The sequence below is a fragment of the Corvus moneduloides genome, chromosome 10 (assembly GCF_009650955.1).
Source record: "Corvus moneduloides isolate bCorMon1 chromosome 10, bCorMon1.pri, whole genome shotgun sequence".
NCBI classification, from domain to species: Eukaryota; Metazoa; Chordata; class Aves; order Passeriformes; family Corvidae; genus Corvus; species Corvus moneduloides.
In genome coordinates this window covers 10,047,194-10,068,077 of record NC_045485.1, presented here as the reverse complement: position 1 = coordinate 10,068,077, position 20,884 = coordinate 10,047,194, and the positions used below count along the sequence as shown (strand labels likewise).

At 46.7% G+C, this 20,884-nt stretch overlaps 1 protein-coding gene across 6 annotated transcripts in view; it reads left to right on the top strand.

Annotated features, from left to right (window-relative positions):
- The first annotated feature begins 890 nt into the window (after positions 1-890).
- The window catches only part of IRS1 (insulin receptor substrate 1), a 307,581-nt gene continuing 287,587 nt past the window's right edge, over positions 891-20,884 (top strand). For all 6 annotated transcript variants that reach the window (XR_004241993.1, XR_004241992.1, XR_004241991.1 and 3 more), the window contains exon 1: positions 891-5,557. Coding sequence is in view for 1 of the 6 variants with exons in the window: in XM_032119015.1 (XP_031974906.1) it covers positions 1,998-5,534 (3,537 nt within the window). In the remaining 5 variants the exon portion in view is untranslated. The remainder of the gene's footprint in view (positions 5,558-20,884) is intronic.

Sequence of the window (20,884 nt, the reverse complement as noted above, 5' to 3'; positions counted from 1 at the left end):
GAAGAGTAAGTAGATGAGAGCACTGCTGTGGTGCTTTCATCTCTGACCAGCTGCAGTCAGTCTGCTCGGGTAGGGCAGTGCCAGCGCAGGGCGATTAGAGCCCCGCTGTCCTCCACGGCTGTCCAGGGTCACCCATCGTAACTGTCAGCAGGGAAAACCAAAAGCACCCCCAAAGCCCCACCCAGCCCCCCGAATCACAGCCCACAACAGCTCGGGGCGGGCGGGGGCTGTCCCGCAGAGGGCAGCATTGAGCAGCGGATGCGGCCGCAGCGTTCCCGCACTTGTTCCCGGGGCCCAGGGCAGGGTTGCGGGCGCGGCACGTCCAGCCCCGGCACGGCCGCTCCCGCTGCGCGCTCCGTTTAATTCAGCACAGAGCGACTTGGGGAGGCACGAGACCCTGCGCAGGCCGGGGGGAGCGCTGCTGGGGCCCGGCCTCGCCCGCCATGGAGGCAGCGCCGTGCCGAGCGCCCCCGTCCCGCCAGGCCCCTGTTGGGGACCGGCCGCGCTGGCAGCGCCGGGGCCGTGTCTGAGCACGAGGAGCGGAACGAGCCCCGGGCGGGGCGGGCGCGGCCCCACGGCCGCACCCGCGGCACCCCCCGCTCCGCTCCGTTCCGTTCCCTTCCCAGCAAGGCCGGCGGCCAGGGCTTCGGGTAGGTGGGAGCAGCTCCCCACCCGGCCAGGCCCAAGAGCCGCCACACTGCAGAGGCCGCCGGCGGCGGGTATAAATAACACGACGCTGAATGCCGTCTACGCCTCTTTACTACGCGCCGCGCCCCAGCCCGGCCGGGCGCCGCCGCCGCCGTGACGGACAGGCGGCGGCACCAATGGGGGCGCGGCGGCGGCGGCCCCGCGGCCGCGCTGAATGAGGGCAGGGCGGAGGGCGGAGCGGCGGCGCTGGCCGGGAGCCCGGCGGCGGCTCCGGGGATGGTCCACGCACTGGCGCCGTCACGTGTTGTTCTCCTTGGAGTGAGCCTGAGTCGCGGCGGCGGGCGGAGGGGGCTGGACTGGCGAGCGCGGCCCCCGCCGCCTGTTTTGGTGCGGGGCGCCGGGAAACTCCGAGGAGAAGCCGACGGAGAAGGAGCCGCCGCTGCGGTGCCCGCTCCCCCGGTGGGCTGGGGCACGGGAGGGGGCTGCGCCGCCGGCCGCTGAGGCGCTGCCGCCTGGAATGAAGAGGAGGAGGAAGAGAGGATGTTCCTTCGGCACTCGGGCTTGCCTCCCCTCCCGCCGCTGCCGGGCTGCGCCGCGTGTGGAAATGGCACTTTCTCTGCCTAACGAGATGGGACTGAATGGGGTCGCCAGCCTCCTCCGCATGCACAAGCGGGAGCAGCAGCCTCGGCGCTGATATTTGGGGAAGGGGGGTTGTATTGTGGGCTGCATTTTTTTAAAATTTGTTTTCTCTTTTTGGGGGGGAGGGCGAGAGAGGGGAAAGCAGCGTGTATTTTTGGGTGCAAACCCCGGACTTTGCAAAACAATCTCCGCCCCCGAGAGGATATTTAATCTGCAACAGCGATCGCTGCTCGCGGAGGCAAACTTGAGCCGGGGAAGGGGAGCAGGGAGCGGAGGAAAGGGACCCCCGCCCCGTTCCTGGCCCCGCCGGAGCCCGACCCCTGCGAGGGAAGATGCGTTTCTCATTCCCGGCGGCTGATTTTGGGACGAGACTTTCGTCAGGACTGATCGGGACTGGACTTTTTAAGGACGAGCTTACCCATCTAAGCGCGATTTGGGCATAAACAGCAACACAAACTCTGATTTGGTGCTGGAAGCTGCCTCTGCCACTGAACAGCTGCTCTCACCCTGCTTCTGTCCCTCCCCCGTCCCGTTCTCAAAAGAGGATCCTGAGCTTTTTTTTTTTTTTTTTTTTTTTTTTTTTTTTTTTTTTTTTTTTTAAATTGTTGTTGCATGAATTTTATTTTAGGTGGTTGCCTTTCCCGGCTGGATTGGCTGTTTTGGGGTCTTGCAGACTGCGAGCTGCAGTAACAGCTCCACCGCCTCTCATCATGGCCAGCCCCACGGATAATAACGAGGGCTTCTTCTCAGATGTCAGAAAGGTGGGTTACTTGCGCAAACCCAAGAGCATGCATAAACGATTTTTCGTGCTGAGGGCAGCCAGTGAGTCTGGACCTGCCCGGCTGGAGTATTATGAGAATGAAAAGAAATGGAGACACAAGTCAGGGGCCCCCAAGCGCTCCATCCCACTAGAAAGCTGCTTTAACATCAACAAACGGGCTGACTCCAAGAACAAGCACCTGGTGGCCCTCTACACCAAGGACGAGCACTTTGCCATTGCAGCTGACAGCGAACCTGAGCAGGAGAGCTGGTACCAAGCGCTACTGCAGTTGCACAACAGGGCCAAGGGCCACCACCACCTCCATCACCATCACCACCACCACCACAGCGATGTCACTTTTGGAGGCAGCAGCACAGGACTGGGGGAAGCAGGTGAGGAGAGCTATGGTGAGGTAGCCCCTGGTCCAGCTTTTAAGGAAGTTTGGCAAGTAATTCTGAAGCCTAAGGGCCTAGGCCAGACAAAGAACCTGATTGGCATCTACCGCCTGTGCCTGACTAACAAGACCATCAGCTTTGTAAAGCTGAATTCAGATGCGGCTGCTGTGGTGCTGCAGCTGCTCAATATCCGCCGCTGTGGTCACTCTGAGAACTTCTTCTTCATTGAGGTGGGACGCTCAGCTGTCACCGGACCTGGTGAGTTCTGGATGCAAGTGGATGACTCAGTGGTGGCACAGAACATGCATGAAACTATCCTGGAGGCCATGCGAGCCATGAGTGAGGAATTCCGGCCCCGCAGCAAGAGCCAGTCCTCCTCAAACTGTTCCAACCCAATCTCTGTGCCCCTTCGCAGCAGGCACCATGTCAGCAACCCTCCCCCGAGCCAAGTGGGGCTCAGTCGGCGGTCCAGGACCGAGAGTGTCACGGCCACTTCTCCTGCCGGTGGTGGAGGTACAGGTGGCAAACCCAGCTCTTTCCGGGTTCGAGCATCGAGTGATGGGGAAGGCACAATGTCAAGACCTGCCTCTGTGGATGGTAGCCCAGTTAGTCCCAGTGCTAACCGGACTCATTCACACAGACACCGTGGCAACTCCAGGCTCCATCCTCCACTCAACCACAGCCGGTCCATCCCAATGCCTTCCTCACGCTGCTCTCCTTCAGCCACCAGTCCAGTCAGCCTGTCATCCAGCAGCACCAGTGGCCATGGCTCCACCTCAGACTGCCTGTTTCCACGAAGGTCTAGTGCTTCAGTTTCTGGCTCCCCTAGTGATGGTGGATTTATTTCTTCTGATGAGTATGGTTCTAGCCCATGTGACTTTCGCAGCTCTTTTCGCAGTGTAACCCCTGATTCATTGGGACACACCCCCCCTGCCCGAGGTGATGAAGACCTCAACTACATCTGCATGGGAGGGAAGGCCACCTCCTCTTGCTGCAGCCTAGCAGCACCCAACGGCCACTTCATCCCACGAACCTGCCACCCTCAGCAGCAACCCCGCTATCCTAGTACACCCTGCTGTCCTCGAGGTGGTAGTGAGGAGGTTGCCGACTTGGAGAAGGCATTCAGGAAGCGAACTCACTCTGCAGGCACTTCGCCCACCATCTCCCACCAGAAGACACCCTCGCAGTCTTCTGTGGCTTCCATTGAGGAGTACACGGAGATGCTGCCTTCTTACCCCTGTGGCAGCAGCAGGCTGCCCTCCTACCGCCACTCAGCCTTTGTGCCCACTCACTCCTACCCAGAGGAGTGCCTGGAGATGCACCCCATGGACAGTGGCCATCATCGGACCAACCCCACCCCGCACACGGATGATGGCTACATGCCCATGTCACCTGGTGTAGCCCCTATGCCCAGTGGGGGGGGGGGGCCCAAGGGTGGTGACTATATGCCCATGAGTCCTAAGAGTGTGTCGGCCCCACAGCAGATCATCAACCCTGGCAGGGGTGGTCGCCACCCTCCAGCCACAGTGGACTCTAATGGCTACATGATGATGTCCCCCAGTGGCAGCTACTCCCCGGACAGCAGCTCTGCGGGCTACGGCAAGATCTGGACAAATGGTTCTGGCCACCACCCAAAACTCTCAGTGGAGAGCAACGAGGGGAAGCTCCCCTGCGGTGGCAGCGACTATATCAACATGTCCCCAGCCAGCGGCTCCACCACCAGCACTCCGCCCGACTGCTACTTCGGGGCTGCGGGGCAGCCGGGGGTTGAGGAGGCGGTCGCCGCAGCGCACCACAAACCCATCTACTCTTACTTCTCGCTGCCACGCTCCTTCAAGCACGTGCACCGGCGGGGCGGCAGCAGGCCGGCGGGGGCAGCCGAGCAGGGCAGCCCTCAGCCCCGCATCGCACTCGGCTCCAGCCGCCTCCTTTACGCGACCGAGGACTCGTCCTCCTCCACCAGCAGCGACAGCCTGGGCGGCGGCGGCGGCCCCGAGGGCGGCCCCCCGCCTCAAGCGCAGCCCCCGCGCAAGGTGGACACGGCCGTGCAGACCAAGGGCCGCCTGGCGCGCCCCACGCGGCTGTCGCTGGGCGGCCCCAAGGCCAGCACCCTGCCACGGGCCCGGGAGCAGCCCCCCGTGCTGCTGCCCCCGGAGCCCAAGAGCCCTGGCGAGTACGTGAACATCGAGTTCATCGCCGGCGAGAAACCGCCCTTCCCCTCGGCTGCCCTGAACATGGCCCTGCCGCCGCCGGGCAGCGAGGCCGCCGAGGAGTACATGAACATGGAGCCGGGCCCGCCGCGGGCCCCCTGCCCGCCTGGCTTCGCTACCGCGCGGGCGGCCCGGCCTGGCCGGGACTACGTGGCGATGCAGCGGGGGGGTGCCGCGGCCGGCGGGGGCTCCTGCTCGGACTGCGCCGACAGTCCGTCCCCCGGCTCGCCCGCCCGCCTGCTCGGCTACGCCGAGGTGCGGGGGGGCCGCGCCGGCCCCGAAAAGCCCCCGCCGGCGGCCGCCACCGCGGCGTCCCCGGAGCTGCCGCGGCCGCCGGCCGAGCTGGCGGCGGCGCCGCCGCGCTCCTCCTCCCTGCTGGGGGGCCTAGGCGCGGGTAGCGCCTTCACCCGCGTCAGCCTCAGCCCCGGCCGCAACCAGAGTGCCAAGGTGATCCGCGCCGATCCGCAGGGCGGCCGGCGGCGGCACAGCTCCGAGACCTTCTCCTCCACGCCGAGCGCGGCCCGCGGAGCGGTGAGCGGGCTCGGGGCACCCTTCCCCTGCGGCGGCGCGGGGGGCGCCGAGGAGGTGAAGCGGCATAGCTCGGCCTCCTTCGAGAACGTGTGGCTGCGGCCTGGCGCGGGGGAGGCGGCCTCCCGCCGGGAGCCGGGGGCCGCGCCCGCCCTGGAGAACGGGCTCAACTACATCGACCTGGACTTGGTGAGGGACTGCGGCCACCGCCGCCATCACCACCCGCACGGCCCCGCCGAGGCGAAGCAGCCGCTGCCGCCGAAGCCCCCGGGCCAGCAGCGCGGGAGCGGCCACTGCGGCGAGGACCTGAGCGCGTACGCCAGCATCAGCTTCCAGAAGCGGGAGGAGATGTAGGAGCCGGCCGTCCGCCGGGGAAGGTGAGCCGGGACGGGGCGCGGCTCCGCTCGGGAACAACTGCTGGGAGGGGGCTGGGGTCGAGGCTGCTCGTGGCGGTGCCATCCCGAGGGCGGGGGGCGGGCGGCATCGTCCCCCGGGGCAGCCATGGGTTAGGGTGGTTTCGTTGAGCCGTTGGCCTCACTGCAGCATGTTTTAGTGGCGGAAGCATCCAGGAACGCAGCATCTCTGCGAGTGTCCAGCCGCTGGCCCGCACCTGCACGGGCTGGAGAGTGCCTCCAAAGCAGGTTTGGATGCTCCTGTTCAGTCGGGGATGCTATACTGTGCTCACTGTGTTGCCACGTTTTTTGTACCTTTCAGAATTAGCAGTGCTTCAAAAGTGTGTGGGAGAGGGGTGTGAAAGCGAGTTACCTCTAGTATTGGGCTGGAAACAGGAAACTTCTAGTGTAATCCTGGTTTGGTCAGTAATCATCCCGCTTGTGACTAAGGGTGGAGTAGTGAACCGTGCTAACACGTGCACGTCTAAGGGCATCTACCTCATGGGGCTGTGACCAGCATTAATTCAGTTTTGTTGGAAGGTGCTTTGAGTTTGAAAACAGACTTCAAAGCGTTTAGAGCATTGTATCTATCACTTGTGTTTCAGTTGATACTGTGTGGCTGTCCCACACTCACAACAGTGTTACAAACAGCACAAAAAATGAGCCCTATGAACTGTGTTTTTGGCATTGATTGATGTGTTCTGTTTCTTCCTGAAGCTTTTAATTTTTAATTCGATAAAAACTTCTGCCAGGTTGTTGCATGTTGATTACAGACATGTAAGATGAGTAGGAGCCTTGTTGGAAGCAGTGTGATGTTTCTGTTGAGTGGGAACTTCATGCAGCCCATAACAATGTATCTCGTTAGGAGCTCACAGAGTACAGCGCCCCTGTGTTAAGTCCTTTCATGAAAGGTAAAGAGTGTTTTGTTTTTGTGTAGACAAGTACTGGCAGGTAGTTATCTAGTAAATTTTGTCACTCAATTTTAGCAGTTTCCTACATACCTGAGCAGCAGCAATCACAGTAGTTGAAGCAGTTACTATGAATATATGCAATGACATTAGGGGGTGAATCTCATACCACTGTTTGCATCATCTCAGTATTTGTGTTGCCTGTTGGCCTCGCTGAAGGGAACACTGAGGCCTGGTGTTGGTGTGATGCCTGAGATATGTTTTTCATTTTTAGGTGTTTTGAATCCTTATAACCTGAACAAAAGCAAAATAGTCTCTTCACATTTGCTACTTTGTACTTACTGCTGTTGCCCATTAGAGCAAAGCAATATTAAGTGTTAGTCTTACATGATCTATGAATACCAGGTTAATTTGAAAGTTCAAGGTAGGACTTAAGATCAGTGCAAATATTGCTGGTCTGGTTCAAGTGGTAGCTGGTAGGCAATGGTAATTTTTGTGGCTTTCTGACAGGACTGTGCTGACTGTCACCATACATTATTTGTGACCAAATGTACACAAATTTACACAGCCACACCTTTTCTCAGTTCTGGCATGTGCTTGTAAGAGCCCTGTGTTTGCAGATGGATCTTGTTACCCTGAGAATCCATATCTGCTTAGGACAGCATTGTTGTGAATTCTTCAGGAGGGGATTTTTGCCAGAGGATGCAATGTGTTCTGCAGTTAAGTCACTTAGCTGGGAGCATTACTGTTCCCTCCCACCTGTGTGGTGATGAGATTGGGGAGTAAGTGTGAGAAAAGATCTTTGGTCAGTGTGGGAGTAAATAATATATGAAGGGTATAAGAAGGCAGGTCTGGTGGGGAGCAGTGCCATAACTACTTGCTTAAAGTTTTTTTCCAAATGCACTGCTTTCATTTTGCTGTGGACAACTTGTTTAATTGAACTGTGTGTCACTTTTAACATAAAAGCTGTGGCAATGCTCTCTATGGTGGTGTTAGGTAGATACCTGCTGTGATTATGCTGTTCAGTGAAAGATTAGGATGTGGAAGACCTGATACGAGAACTGGCTGAAAAATATTATGCAGATATTTTTAAGGGCAGCATTGTGAAAAGGTAGCGTGTAATAGAGTCATTGCTGTTTGAAGTTGGTTCTTATTTCCCAAAATTAGGATTGGATTGAGGAGGCACAGCTTCTTCTGGGAGGCAAGGGAAGAATCAGGTTGTAATTATATGGGGAGTTTGAGCCATGGCTGTTCCTTCTCCCTACACACTATAAAGCTTTGTTGGTTGCTTGTAGCTTTCTCAGACATTAACCCTTGGGACTCTTATTTCCCAGGCTGGATTTCTTGCCATAAAATGAAACTTTCCTTGCAAAGTTCAGCCCAACTATCTCATCTCTTGAGTGTGCTAAGGAAAGAGACCCAACAATGTTTTGTTCATACTCAACCGTTCTTACAGCTATTTTTTGACATATGTTTGTACCTTTTTTGCTTTAGACATAAAAGTTAGGTTTGGCAGAAGAATTGTTCCATGTAGGTTGTACCTTATGTCATTCCTAAGAAAACCTGCCTGGAGCTGAATGATTTATGGGACTGCTTGCACATGCCTGAAAAAGCTGTTGAGCACCTTCAGTTAAACCGTTCACCTGAAAACTCCACATGCAGTAAGGGTGCTCCAGTTCCCCAAAGCTTTGCCTGCCTTTCCCAGCGAGCAGTAGAGTGGGCTGTGCCTCCTTGGCCACCTTCCCTTGTGCTCCTTCTGGCAGCTGAGGCTGTTCAGGCTGCAGCTGAGAGTGGGGAGGGTTATGGTTGTGGTTTGTCCTGTTGGTGTCTGAGCAAGCGAAAGATGAAGGAAAAGCTACTTCATGTGTTTGCAGGTACAGCAGAGAGGAGAAAACGTCTGGAGCTGGGAAGGGAAAGGTGAAGCTGCAGGTATCACAACAAGGGTTGGGGAAGGCTGCACTAAGTACTCTTGCTTTACCTTCCATCTCTTTCAAGGGATATTATTTACACTTTTAATCTCAGAAATGCCAAAGGGACTGCATGTGCTTTTTTTTTCTCCATAGAGCAATCTTCCACCCCACCCCAAAGGCTTAAACTATCTGGATAACTCTTGTTTCATCCATTCTGGAATTTTCTGTTGTTGCAGTCTACAAGACAATGACGCCAAATGTTGGCTGTTCATCTCCTAATGGGTAAAATGATTGTTGCTGCTTTGATGCAAACTAGCTGACTACTGTCCTTTTCCCTGCTCCCCTGTCCTTCCCTCCCAGCTGCCTCTAAGTTGTTCAGGCATTAGATTCTGAAGTATTTATAGTCTCTTTCAAGTATAATTATTTCTCTAACATTAAGGATACTGGCTGAAATAATCATGTTGTTTCCCAAATTTAATTGAAAAACATCTCTCTTTCACCCACAGCATTCCTCTACACTTTCCAGTCCCACTGCCTTCCCTGTCATATATTCTTGGCTGTTTCCAAACATCTGGCCCTGCCCTAGCTCTTTTCTTTTTTTGCTGTTAATTTCAGCGCAGTTCTAAACTTTTACCTCTACTCTAGAGAACTGGGTACTGTTGTGTGTGTCTAGCCTAGCTGGTGACTCTTTGGTGCTTGGATCCTCTGATGAGTGGATTTTGTGCTGTAGCTGGAAGGCCATGTTGCTGCAGTTGCCAAGTTGTGCTGGGTAACACCAGCCCATGACATGGAAAAATCAAGGGGAGAGAGCAGTGTAGCCCTAAGGTGTTTTCCTCCTGCTTAGAGTTTTGCATGCACCGATGTGGTGGGCTGGCCCTGGCTAGACACCAGGTGCCCACCAGAGCCACTCTATCACTCTCCTTCTCAGCTAGACAGGGGAGAAAAAAACACAACAAAAAGCTTGTGAGTCGAGATAAGGGCAGGGAGAGATGACTCATCAGTTACTGTCATGGGCAAAAAAGACTCAACTTGGGCAAATTAGTTTTATTTATTACCAATCAAATCAGAGTAGGATAATAGGAAATAAAACTAAATCTTAAAACACTTTTCCCTCACCCCTCCCTTCTTCCTGGGCTTAGCTTTACTCTCCATTTCTCTACCTCCTCCCCACAGCAGCACAGGGGTATGAGAATGGAGGTTTTGGCCAGTTCATTGCATGTTGCTGCTTCCTCTGCAGAGTAGTTTCCACGGATATCCACGCTGGTCTCAGATATCCTCACTCCTCTCTCCGGCTGCAGTTGTGCAGGTTTTATTCCTGTTCCTAAATACATTATCCCAGAGGTGCTGCCACTGCCAGTGATGGGCTTGGCCTTGGCCAGCAGCAGATCCATCTTGGAGCTGGCTGGCACTGGCTCTGTCACACATGGGGGAAGCTTTCAGCAGCTTCTTGGAGGAACCAGCCCTGTAGCCCCCCGCTGCGAAAACCCTGCACACAAACCCAAGACAGCAAGTGAGCAAATGTTGTGGATATGCTGTGGATCCTGCTTTTGGGGTTGCTGTGAGAAGGCTCCTCAAGTGAGCAGGGGTTTTGAAGACAAACCGTTGATAGCTTGTGTTCTGAGTATATAGTCAAAAAATATTCCGAAAAGGAAACCATTAGATCTTGGCTCTGGAGAAACAGGAAATGCTGTAGTAGGATGTAGAATGAATCCAGGTATCCTGCTTTGATCTCCAAAGCTTCGTTTCCATTTTGTTGATGACTGAGAACTCCTGCATGTAAATGCTAATAACACTGAATAGAATATGTGTAGTGTAAGCAAGCGGTAACTTGGCTCACTCGAGCTTTGATGCTGACTGTTTCACCCGCTGCATGGGTGTTTTGGGGTTTTATGGTGATGTAAGAAAATGGAAAACAGTACAATGGGAATGCAGCACAAGGTTGTTAGACCTTTCACTTGTTAAAGCAAAACACTTCTAAGGGTAGAACTAAACGTGTGTGGTTCTTAGGAAAATACACAATGGTAAACAGAAAATTAGTCATGTCATTCTTGTACTATATACTTGGGTTTTACTTTTGTTGGGACACTGCTCGCCTTTTAAATTTATTTCTTTTATCGTTTTCAATAGTTGTGTTCTTTTTCTCAAGTTAAAAACTTAAGGTGGAACAACAGAAACAGCAATTCATAAAATCATAGGATATCCTGAGTTGGAAGAGACCCACAAGGGTGCCAAAACAAGACTTGTACAGTTAAATTAAGTTTCTAGGGGCATGTTGTTTCCAGAACTGAAGAACAGAACTTTCTGTAGTTTTGGGTCAGCACCAAGGTAAATATCAGCATATTATGTAAGTTTTCTATGCTTTGTGGGTATTACTGTAGACAAATCAGTACATTTCCTACTGTATGCACACACCAGTTTTCCCCCATACCTAATTATTTGCCAAAATTGAGCCTGTGTCTCCACATACTTGCATATTTGCAGTTCTCCTGTTTAACAAGACCACAAGCTTATAATTAATGGCTTTGGGTGTTTCTCTTCTGTTTTCCTGGCTTAAAAACTGAAACAGAATGATTTATAAACAAATTCATATGATTATGAGGTACTACCTGGACATGTTTAGCACATGGTTTCCACTTATAGTTAATGTTTAAACTGGTTTTTGAATGTGGTTTAAATTTGAAAATGAAACAGGACATTATAGGGTGAGGATGATGCTGATTTTTAATAGCAACTGTAGGGAGATCATAAATTTCCTTAGATAACACTTGTAAATAGAGAATTACAGCTCTTAAATAAAATGTAGCAAGCAGCTGTGGAGTAGGAATGTTATTTGACCAATATCTTCAGTATGTTGCATTGTTTCAGGAATACTTTATAATAGCTAAAATTTTTATATTCATTAGGACTGTACAATTTTAATGACTTCATAAATACATGAGTGGAAGTACTGAAAGTAAATGTACTTGAATATTCTTTTGAACAAGTAACTGTATAATAGCTTGTTTGTGAAGAAAGTGGGTTTTTTCTAGTTTATTGAAGCTCTGAAAGTGAATCTGTTCAGTATTGATTATTATGTGAATAAAGTCACATAAGCTTTAAAAAATAATTTTGGTGTCCAGTGATATGAAAGAGAAATAGATATTATTTTCCAAAACTAATCTGATTTTAGGTTTAACCTCTGTGCCAAGTTGCAGTGAAAACTAATTACTGTGTTTGATTGACAGAGTTATGAAATACTCTTAAGAGATGAGAGGAAAAAGGAAGGGAAAGTTGTTCATGGGACCTGTGCTGTGACTAGAAGAGAGACTGGGGGTTGCTGACATGAGATAATGGGGAACTTGAGGTACAGGCTGGGGAGCACTTGCAGAAACTGGTATGGGAAGGAGATGGGAATGAAAGAGAAATTACTTGGGGGACGCAGAAACTATGGCAGGATGATGCAAGAGAGAATTGCAAGGTGTTTGTGATGTGAGGGGAATTGGGATGGTGATATTTGAGAGGATGAGTATAGAGAAATGTGGAGAGCCTGGATATACACAAAGAGTTTGTTCTAGAGGTGCTAATTTTGTATGGTGCTGCAGTTTTCTGAAGGTGTTTTTACTTCTGTATTTTTCTTTTGATCTTTATTACAGGGATGGACACTCTGCTTGGGAAGCACATGTGTTCCTTACTTGTTATTGGATTTTATTTCTTTTTTTTTTTTTTTTTTTAGTATTTGGATGTTCTGCTGACCTTAATAAGATGATTTGCTTAGTAAGGCAAGCAGAATTTACCTCCAGCTCTTCTTTCCTGCTTTGTCTTGTAGTATTTCTGTCACAACCATAGCAGTAAACCACAGGTACAAATCTGAATTAAGTAGAAGATAAATAAGAATGAGTGAATTTTAACATTAAAAACCCCTTGATTTTACAAAATACATACAACAAAAGAAGAACTATATTCACACAGGATTTTTTTAACCTCCAGCATTTTCTTCTTTACTGTCTACTACTTGGACAGTTATAAATTTGATTTGGGTTCATTAGTTTAATAATTTGTCTTATGGATTAGTAAGTATAGATTCTCTTACTTTTTTTTTAACATGTAAAGAATATATTGTAAAAGAAAAATTCAAATGACAAAATTATTGTGGCTTGTTACAGCAGATCTTGTGGTTTTCATTTCATGGTAAGAGCTGCAACACAAATATATTAATACTAACAAATATGTCTAAATTCCCAACTTGTCAGATTGCTAAAAGCTGACTTTTGGTCATCTGTACATGATCTCATGTGTTAGAGTACCTGTTTGTAAACGTGAATAGCATTATTCTATTTTTACATAATTCTGGACCTTTGATGAATTGTGATTGTGACGATTATTATTTTGACTACATGAAATAGAGATAGTAAAGGAGAGATGTTGGTAACTTAAAAAAAGAAAAAAAGAAAGATTCACAAGTTTAACAGCTTTACTCTTTGCTTACAGAAATGATGGGAAATTTAATAAAAGCCAAGGTGTGAACAGATAAAGGAGATTTAAATAAGCCTGGCACTCTTAACTAACTAAAAGATGTCTTGATATATGTCTTTCTGATCATGTTTGACATATCTAGGTCATGTTCTCTGAAGACTATTATTAGAGATTTAACCTTGGGTAATTGTGAAGTGTATTTTCTTCAGAGTAATTTTTGATCAGGTAGATGAGACAGTGGAAATTTGTGTGTGTTCAAGTGCTTGTAATAATTTGGGAGTCTAGTTAGAAGATCTGGTGTCAGCCACCTGAGCTGGAAGGTGAAATGTACTGTTCTGTGGTGTATCACAGAAGATTTACCTGTGCACATTTTGTCAACTGTTGTAAAATTCTATTTTTTTGGAAGCTGGGTATGTGGAAGAAACGACCTGTTAAATTTTCAAATAAGACACGCTTCAGGAGGATGGTGTGCACTTACAGCTGGTAGAGCTGTTGAAGTGTACTTGCACATTTGAACCCTCTGATGATATGTTATATAATGGAGGAACGTAGAGTCTGGGAATATCTACAGCTTTAATTGATTGTGTTTCTTCTTCTGTCTCAGCCCATCCCCTCCAGCCTGTATAGGCTGGACATTTTTAACCCATTAGGGCACATGCTTTCTTCAAAATACAGAATCTGTGTGAATAGAAAAAATGGGAATTACCTGGCAGCCTTGGTTCCTGTCTAGTTTCAGCAGTCTGTCTTTCAGTGTGATGCACAAGTACTTGTTAAGACATAACTATAGGGTAGGAACTCCATAAGCTGGATTTGCCAGTCAATAAAATACTTAAGTAGTCTGTGCACAGGAGCTTTCCTTCAGTGGCACAGTTCCCTGAAGGAATAAAGAGCTTGAAGCTGGAGTGGAGGAGACTAAGCCAGTCTGATCGTATGGGTTCCTTCTGCCCTTACTTCACTGAACTGTAGCATTAAAACCAAACCAAAACAAACCCTCCCATCATCCTCCTCACAAGATACTGCATGCCTGTACATCACCAGTAACATTCATGTAGATACTGTGCCCAGGGTTGTGTGTCTTGATTGAGAGAGTAAAAGAACATCAGGAAGCGTACATGGGAGGTAGAAGATTGAGTTTGTTTCTCCTCTTACAGCACATCTCAGCTGGGGTCTTCTGTTTGTCAGTTTGTGAGTGACTACAAAGGAATGGAAGGGAGGTGGGGAGCTTCAAACACCGTGGTTGGAGCTGTGACTTGTTTCAGGTCTGACCTGAGCTTCCTGTGCTGTGTGAGAGATGCAAACACATCTCGAGTGGCAGCTGATGTGTGTCAGTGAGGGAATCTTTTAGATTAAAACATTGGATGGTAATTAATCTTCAGCCAACTGGCCTTCATTTTGAAGAGAAGATTGCTATGTTAGGAAAGAGAATTTTAATCTCTAGAGAGCAGGATACATGTGACAGGGGAGATGTTTTGGCTTCAGAGACAAACTTGAGCTTGGAAGCTTTCTGTATGTGCTGCAGGGGAGTGCTGGTGTCCAAGTAAGTGATGCTTAGGCACTTTGCTGAAATACCTTGAAAATTGCTAGAGCAAGGAGACATTGGTCCTCCAGTAATTCCCTGTTTGGTTTGATGGTTCCTGTGCAAGTGATGGACAAGGTGTTTGGGAGTCACTGTCAGCTGTGATGCTAGAGCCTTCACACAGATATTAAAATAGGAGAAATACAGAAGCTCCTCTCTTTCCTGGAGAAGGTGCAGGTGCAACCATGTCCTTTGCTGCGCCTGCCATGTCATAGGGCTGGTAAAGTCTGCAGCCTTCCCTGCATGGTACAATGTGCTTTTTCACAGTACTTGGTCTCTGTGGTGATACCCAGAGAAATAAAGGTTGGGTACTTTGCTGAAATGATGGTGGCTGTTCCACTTCTGACTCATGCAGGCACTCTAGGTAAGTGATGGTGGCGTTGGCTGAGTGGTCTCTGAAAAATGGGATTAATTTTCATTTTCTCAGAAAAGTTTGTGGTGTCATAATTACTGATTCCTCTCCTGCAATTCCTCATCACAATTTCTGAATTACTTGATACTTCAAAAGAGCAAATGTGGCATTTATGGAGCAGAATGATACATAATAATGAGGACATAAACTAACAAGTTGTTTACTTAACTGAGGGTAAGACAATGTTATCTTACTTCTTTTCTTATTTTGGAATTTATCCACAAAGATTTTCCTTTCATAGTACAGTTGTGTTTCCTGGAAATGACCAACAGCAGGTAGCTCAGCTGCACAGTGCTTGAAAGAGGTAGGACAGCTCAGCTTGCTACAGGGTTCAAAATGACTCTTAGATGTCAGTAAGGCATTCCTTATTTTGGTGGAAATGAAGATCTGTACCATAGCTACATGAAGGGAAAAATGAGCAATACTCAGCTTTTTGCAGTGATGGTAAATTCAAGCGGAACCACTTTCATTTGGGGAAAGTGAAAGTGACTAATTGAAATCCTTAGGAGGACAAAAAGATATTTTAGACAGGTGGAAACTGCATTGTTAAAATTGAAAAAATTGTCTCTCTTTAACCTGCTACATTTACCCTGTTTCTCTTTTTGACTTCTTTGCTTGCAAAGCACAGGTACACTCTATCGTCCCTTCATGCTTTGCTATGTTACCGTATTTTTAGCATTTGGTCCATTTTTCTGTGTTGAAGATCACAGTTGAATTTTTTTTTCTTAATAGTGTCACTATTAAACTATAAACTACAAAATAAAAAATACTTCTTTCCCTTAAAAAAAAAAAAGGGAAATGCAGGAGTACTAAATAGCTAGTTGCTTGATTGCATATATAAAATGAAATACAGGTAAGGAAACCTTAGTTTAGGTGTACTGAAAACTGTTGCAAACAAAGGAGATTTTTTTCTACTGTGCGGGGTTCAGGAATCCCAAAAAGCAGGCTGGCTGGCACATCTGGGGTAGGGTCCTGCAGGAGCTTTGGGCAGATGTAACCAGCTTGCCTTACTAAAAAGGTAAGCTCACCTTGGCTGCCTTCACTCTCATCTGCCTGCTCCAGTTTCAGTGTGCTGGTTCCATACCAGTAAATGGTAAATGTAGTTAGGCTGGCCTATTCTTTAGTAACTGTTTATATTTCTTAATTTTACACATAATGGCATTCAGATTTCTGAGAAACGTCAAAATAAAATGTATAAAGGGGAATCTAGTTTATTTAGGAAGCTATGTTGAAAACTGTAAATATTTTTTCTTGTTGAAAGTTACTATTTGTTCTATTGTCAGTATTTTGGAAATAATCTTGTATTTTGTTGACTTTATCATTACCTTGTGAGCATGATGCATAATGTTCTGAATGTCTTGGATATCTTGATATGGGTGGATAGCCATGTGTGATTTACATCTATCTTACCAGTTTGAGATCAAAACAGAGGCAGATGAAACTAAATAGAAGAGCAGTGATGGAAGCCAAACAGCTCCAAATCATCCCTTTTCATTTTCCAGTTGCTGTGCACACTCCCTCCTTTCACAGCTGCTTCTTGGGAGCAAAATTTAAAGAACGGGTGCACTGTGTATGAACATTGTACTTCAAACATGTAAATGGTGAACTTTACTCTTCAAGGGATTAACATAGCTGATCTATTCATATGCAAGGCAGTATTGAATCCTTTAAACAATTTAAGAGTTCTTAAAAGTGAAACAAATCTCTCAAATGTATTTAATTATTTTCTGTATGAAACTTCTTTCTCGAGCAAGCTCTAATAGAAGGGAAAAGCCCTTCTGAAGGTGTGCAGGCATGTAGCTAGGGCATGTTTTTTCAGGCCTTTGAACTAGGTTAGGAATGTGTCTCAAGATGGAAGAATGAATAGTTACTTGGTGCTTTTAGCCTCCGGGCTTGAAACTCGCAAGAGGAATGTTATTGTGTCTTCAAAGCCTGTTTCACACAAGCCTTTGTTGAGCAGGAACTTGGAGAGTCTTTGTATTATCATGCACACAACAAAAAGAGCCAGCCACCCAATTTGATCTAATTGGGCGGCAGTGGTGAGATGTTTCTTCAGTAGGAAGGCTCTGGAAAATGGGGTGCATATTTTTAATTAGGAAATACCCTTCAGAGTGAAGGGATTGCCTACACAGACATTTACCAGCTTGCTAAAACTAATTATACTAATGCAATTCCCCATATGCACATCCCCTCTTTTTCCCTCTTCCCTATGTAGTGCTTTCCCAGGAAGAGAGCAAATATTTACATTTCTTTTAAATTCTGTTTTGGCCCTGAGGTGGTGGTAGCACATCCCTGGAGAAGGCAAGCTGAGTTTGAGAAAGTGGGGTGTTTCAGGTTGAAGTAATTTTTGTCTTGCTTTCTCAAAAATAAACCTGTATTCAGGACTAAATATGCTGTAATATACTACCTAAATTAAGACAGAACTTTCACTCAATGTAACTACCAAATAAACCCATTGCTCTAGTGAACATGAGTGGGGTTTGAAGTGCTAAAACCTCATTTTTCAGAACAGCAGCTGCTTCAGTAGATACCCAGAGAAATGTATTTTCGTTTTAGTGTGAGTAGCCTAATGTTTATTCAAAACTGAATGAAATCAACAGAAAAGATTGGAAAACAGCTTTCATTTCTTAAGTTTTTTAGTAAAAAAACCCAAAGAACTCTACAAAATCGGAACTTTTGAATTCCACAGTAGCCAAATTTTCACCTCCTAAAGAGAGATGAGGCTTTATAAAAAGGAAAAATTGTCTTTAAATGCAGCATTTATTTTGTTAAGTAACTTCCTTATGTGTTTTGGGATTTTGTTTGTTTTCATTCTGTTTTTCATTCAAACAGAGCTTGAAAAGTCATAATATAAAATTTAACCAGCTACTAAATAGTGACCTGTGTTGGTCATTAATTTCTTGTCAAGAATCTGCATAAATATACACTAATAGTACTGTCTAACTAGGGACTATATTAAATGCTAAATTGAAAGGTTATATTGCAGATCATCATGATTTAGTGGTTATTGGTGTTTGAGAATGACCATTAAGGACATTAAAAAAAAGTTTCCTTATTTGCTAATCTAAATTTGATTATTTTAATCACTTTAATTTGAATTAATCCACCGTGAAGCTAAATGTCAGTATCTACATCATAGTTAAATGTATTTGAACTGATATGATCATGCAGAAACGAAGTGTAGGCACAGAAAAGACCTGGTTACAGGATGTTGCGTGATCCAGAAGAGCAGGAGCAGACAATCCATGAAATGATAGGAAGTTGGGTGGGGGAGAGGAGAGGGCAAAACCACAAGTACAGAAAAGTGGTGGTTAAATGTATTGAAGAATAAGAGTGATAGGCATGCTGTGTAAATTGGCCAGCCCCTGGGTCTTCTGTAAGAGAAGTTTCACAAGATTAGAGAAAGTTGTGTAGGAAGGGGTACAGGGGCTGAGTGAGCAGAAAGAGAAATTGGAATAATGCCTGGAAGCTCAGATTTCAGTTGATGTAATTGGGCTTTAATGGCTTGAATGATTCATAATCTCTTAGCTTGATAGGCTGTTATAAAACTTTAAACATAGGTATGAATGAAGCCTGGTGCTGATAACGTTGTGGGATTGCAGCAGTGGAAAGCATTGATGTGCCAAGAATTGCTGGAGGAAAAAAATTCCTCTAACATATAACGTGTTCGTAAGTTTTGTGTAGGCATATTTTGGAGGAAGGTTTGAATGATCTTCTGCATGAATGGGCTATGAGTTATTTTTCACCTTGGTGTGGAAGGGGAGGATTCTCCAGTTGATGTAAATTCCTGTACCTACTTGAGGTTGGTGGGACTAGGGCAGCACGCCTCAGTTTAGAATGTGTCCCTTTAACAGTTTTCTTTCTTTTTCTGGAAGCTGTTACTACACTGCTCCATTTGAATTAATAGTGAGTCCCCATTAATTTTAATTAGCTATAGTAATGAGGTAGCTCTAAAGGGCTACAAAATGATCTGTAATTCAATGTCTAATTTATCTCCTACCTTGGTTATTTAATCTCTTCTGAAACTTCTTCTCCTGAAGATTGGTGAGATGTTTGATCTGTCTTGTTTCAAGCTTGTTTACTTCTGCGTTTCTTATAGTAGCTCATCAACTTTTATTCCTTTATCAAATAACTCCTGTGATGTTAATCATGGATTTGGTTCACATTTCAGCATTTGCATTTGGGTTGAAGGACCAGGTAAAAGCAAAATACTATTAGCAGGATTGCTTTATGCATAGAAAAAAGAGGACTACCGAACATGTAATGGTAGCCTTTGCATTACAGGACTCCTGTTATTTGTAGGACTTTGCAACCTGTTTGTATCTTTAACTGATGCACTCTTGTAGAAGCTTCTTACTATTTGTCACTGTAACTTTTTGAAAGGTTTTGCTTTGGTTTTATGAAGTCAAGAGTGATACAAATCACTATCTGAAGTCTGTTTCCCTGGATTTATCTGCATACCCTTTGCTGATACTTGCAGCTTTAACCATTGTTGCGTCTTTCTCTGTTATGATTCCTTAGGCTCAGTTCGTGCAGGTATGTCTGACAGAATTAAGGCCAGGGAGAGCTGCAAAAAGTATGGGCAATCACTGCACTTCAGAAGCAGAATGCGGGACACAGGTTTACCATCAGCTTAAAGTAATGGAAAGCCACACTGTTGTTTCTGTCTCCTTGACCATGTCTTCCTCTGGAGAGTTGTTTCTAGCACCAACTGGGGAACACTTGGGAATGTATTTAGGCGGGAATAATTTCTCTAGCATTTCTCTAGACTGGAGCTAGCTCCTAGTTTGGTTAAAACCAACTGTGAAACTTCATCTGCTATATTCTTCCAGGCAGCAAATCTTCAAGTAGAGCACCTTATGTGATCAGTGTCTTACACTGCCCTTGAAACCACAGTTGTCTTGGCCTACACGATTGCTGCTTCTGCCTGGGTTCTCCTTTGCCAGCTGCAAGAGCTGTGTCTGAGATGTCTGCAGGGCTGCTGTGAAACTGTACCTTTAGTGAGGTGTCATCCTGACACCTGCAGCACCAGTCCCCCTCAGCCCAGGGAGCCTTTGCAGTTGTGCTGGATTAGAATCTGAGAGAGTTTATCAAAGTGGGTTTGGTTCCTCACTCACCTCAGAGGTGCTGCTTTGAAGTGGGAGTGCAGGATAAATGTATTTATGCTGTTAAAAACCCCCAGACTTCTCAATTATGGCTTGTTTTTGTTCAGGTGAAAAAATAGCAGTCTGTATCTGAGAGAAGACATCTTTTACTGGGAAACCTGTGCTTGCTGCTTTAGTATTCATGCTAGTTTAGCTGTCTTAGTTGTCTTCTCAAACAAACATTTTCTGCCAAAACCCAAATCCATACTGACAAATTAGCCTTTCTAGTTTAGATAAGATCATTTATATGTGGAAAGTATTTTCAGGTGAAAATGAAAAATATATGTAATGGCTTCAGACAGCCGTCTTCCAGACATTCTGGTATAGTTACTCAAAATGTCATATGAGAAACAGGCAGGGTTCCCACCTTTCTGCCCCAAATTCTTGGTCAAATTCAGTGATTGTAGGAGGATTCAATAAGTAACTGACTGTGATAGAAGGAAACATCATTTTCCCTAAAACATTTCCTACTGGTCTCACAGCAATTCAGATGAGTCTGTGGAAGAAAAGTTTTGTTCTTTTATTATAAAATCTCTTGCATGTTTGTCCCCAGTGGTGTATTACAAAACTGGATCTGTCTGTTGTTCAGCAGATGTGTTTGTAAAAACGAAACTTTAACTATTTGTTGAACTTCTGACATTATGATCTACATTAAGAAGTAACCTCTTAAAGACAGCTCTGCCTTTCTGCTGCTCTGTGCGATGTTTCCAGATGTATTTAGGTACAGTTGGAGCATTAAAGTGCTCCAAGAGCTACTACAGTTGTCTGTAGCTTGGCTTTGGTTTTTTCCTTTGCTTCAGTTTTCTGTAGCTTTCTGTTTTAAGCCTTATTTATTAAGAAGTGTTACTGTGTTCTGCTTATTTTTTCAAACTACTGTGTCATTTATTTGGCAGGAGACGAGGAAGGTTAA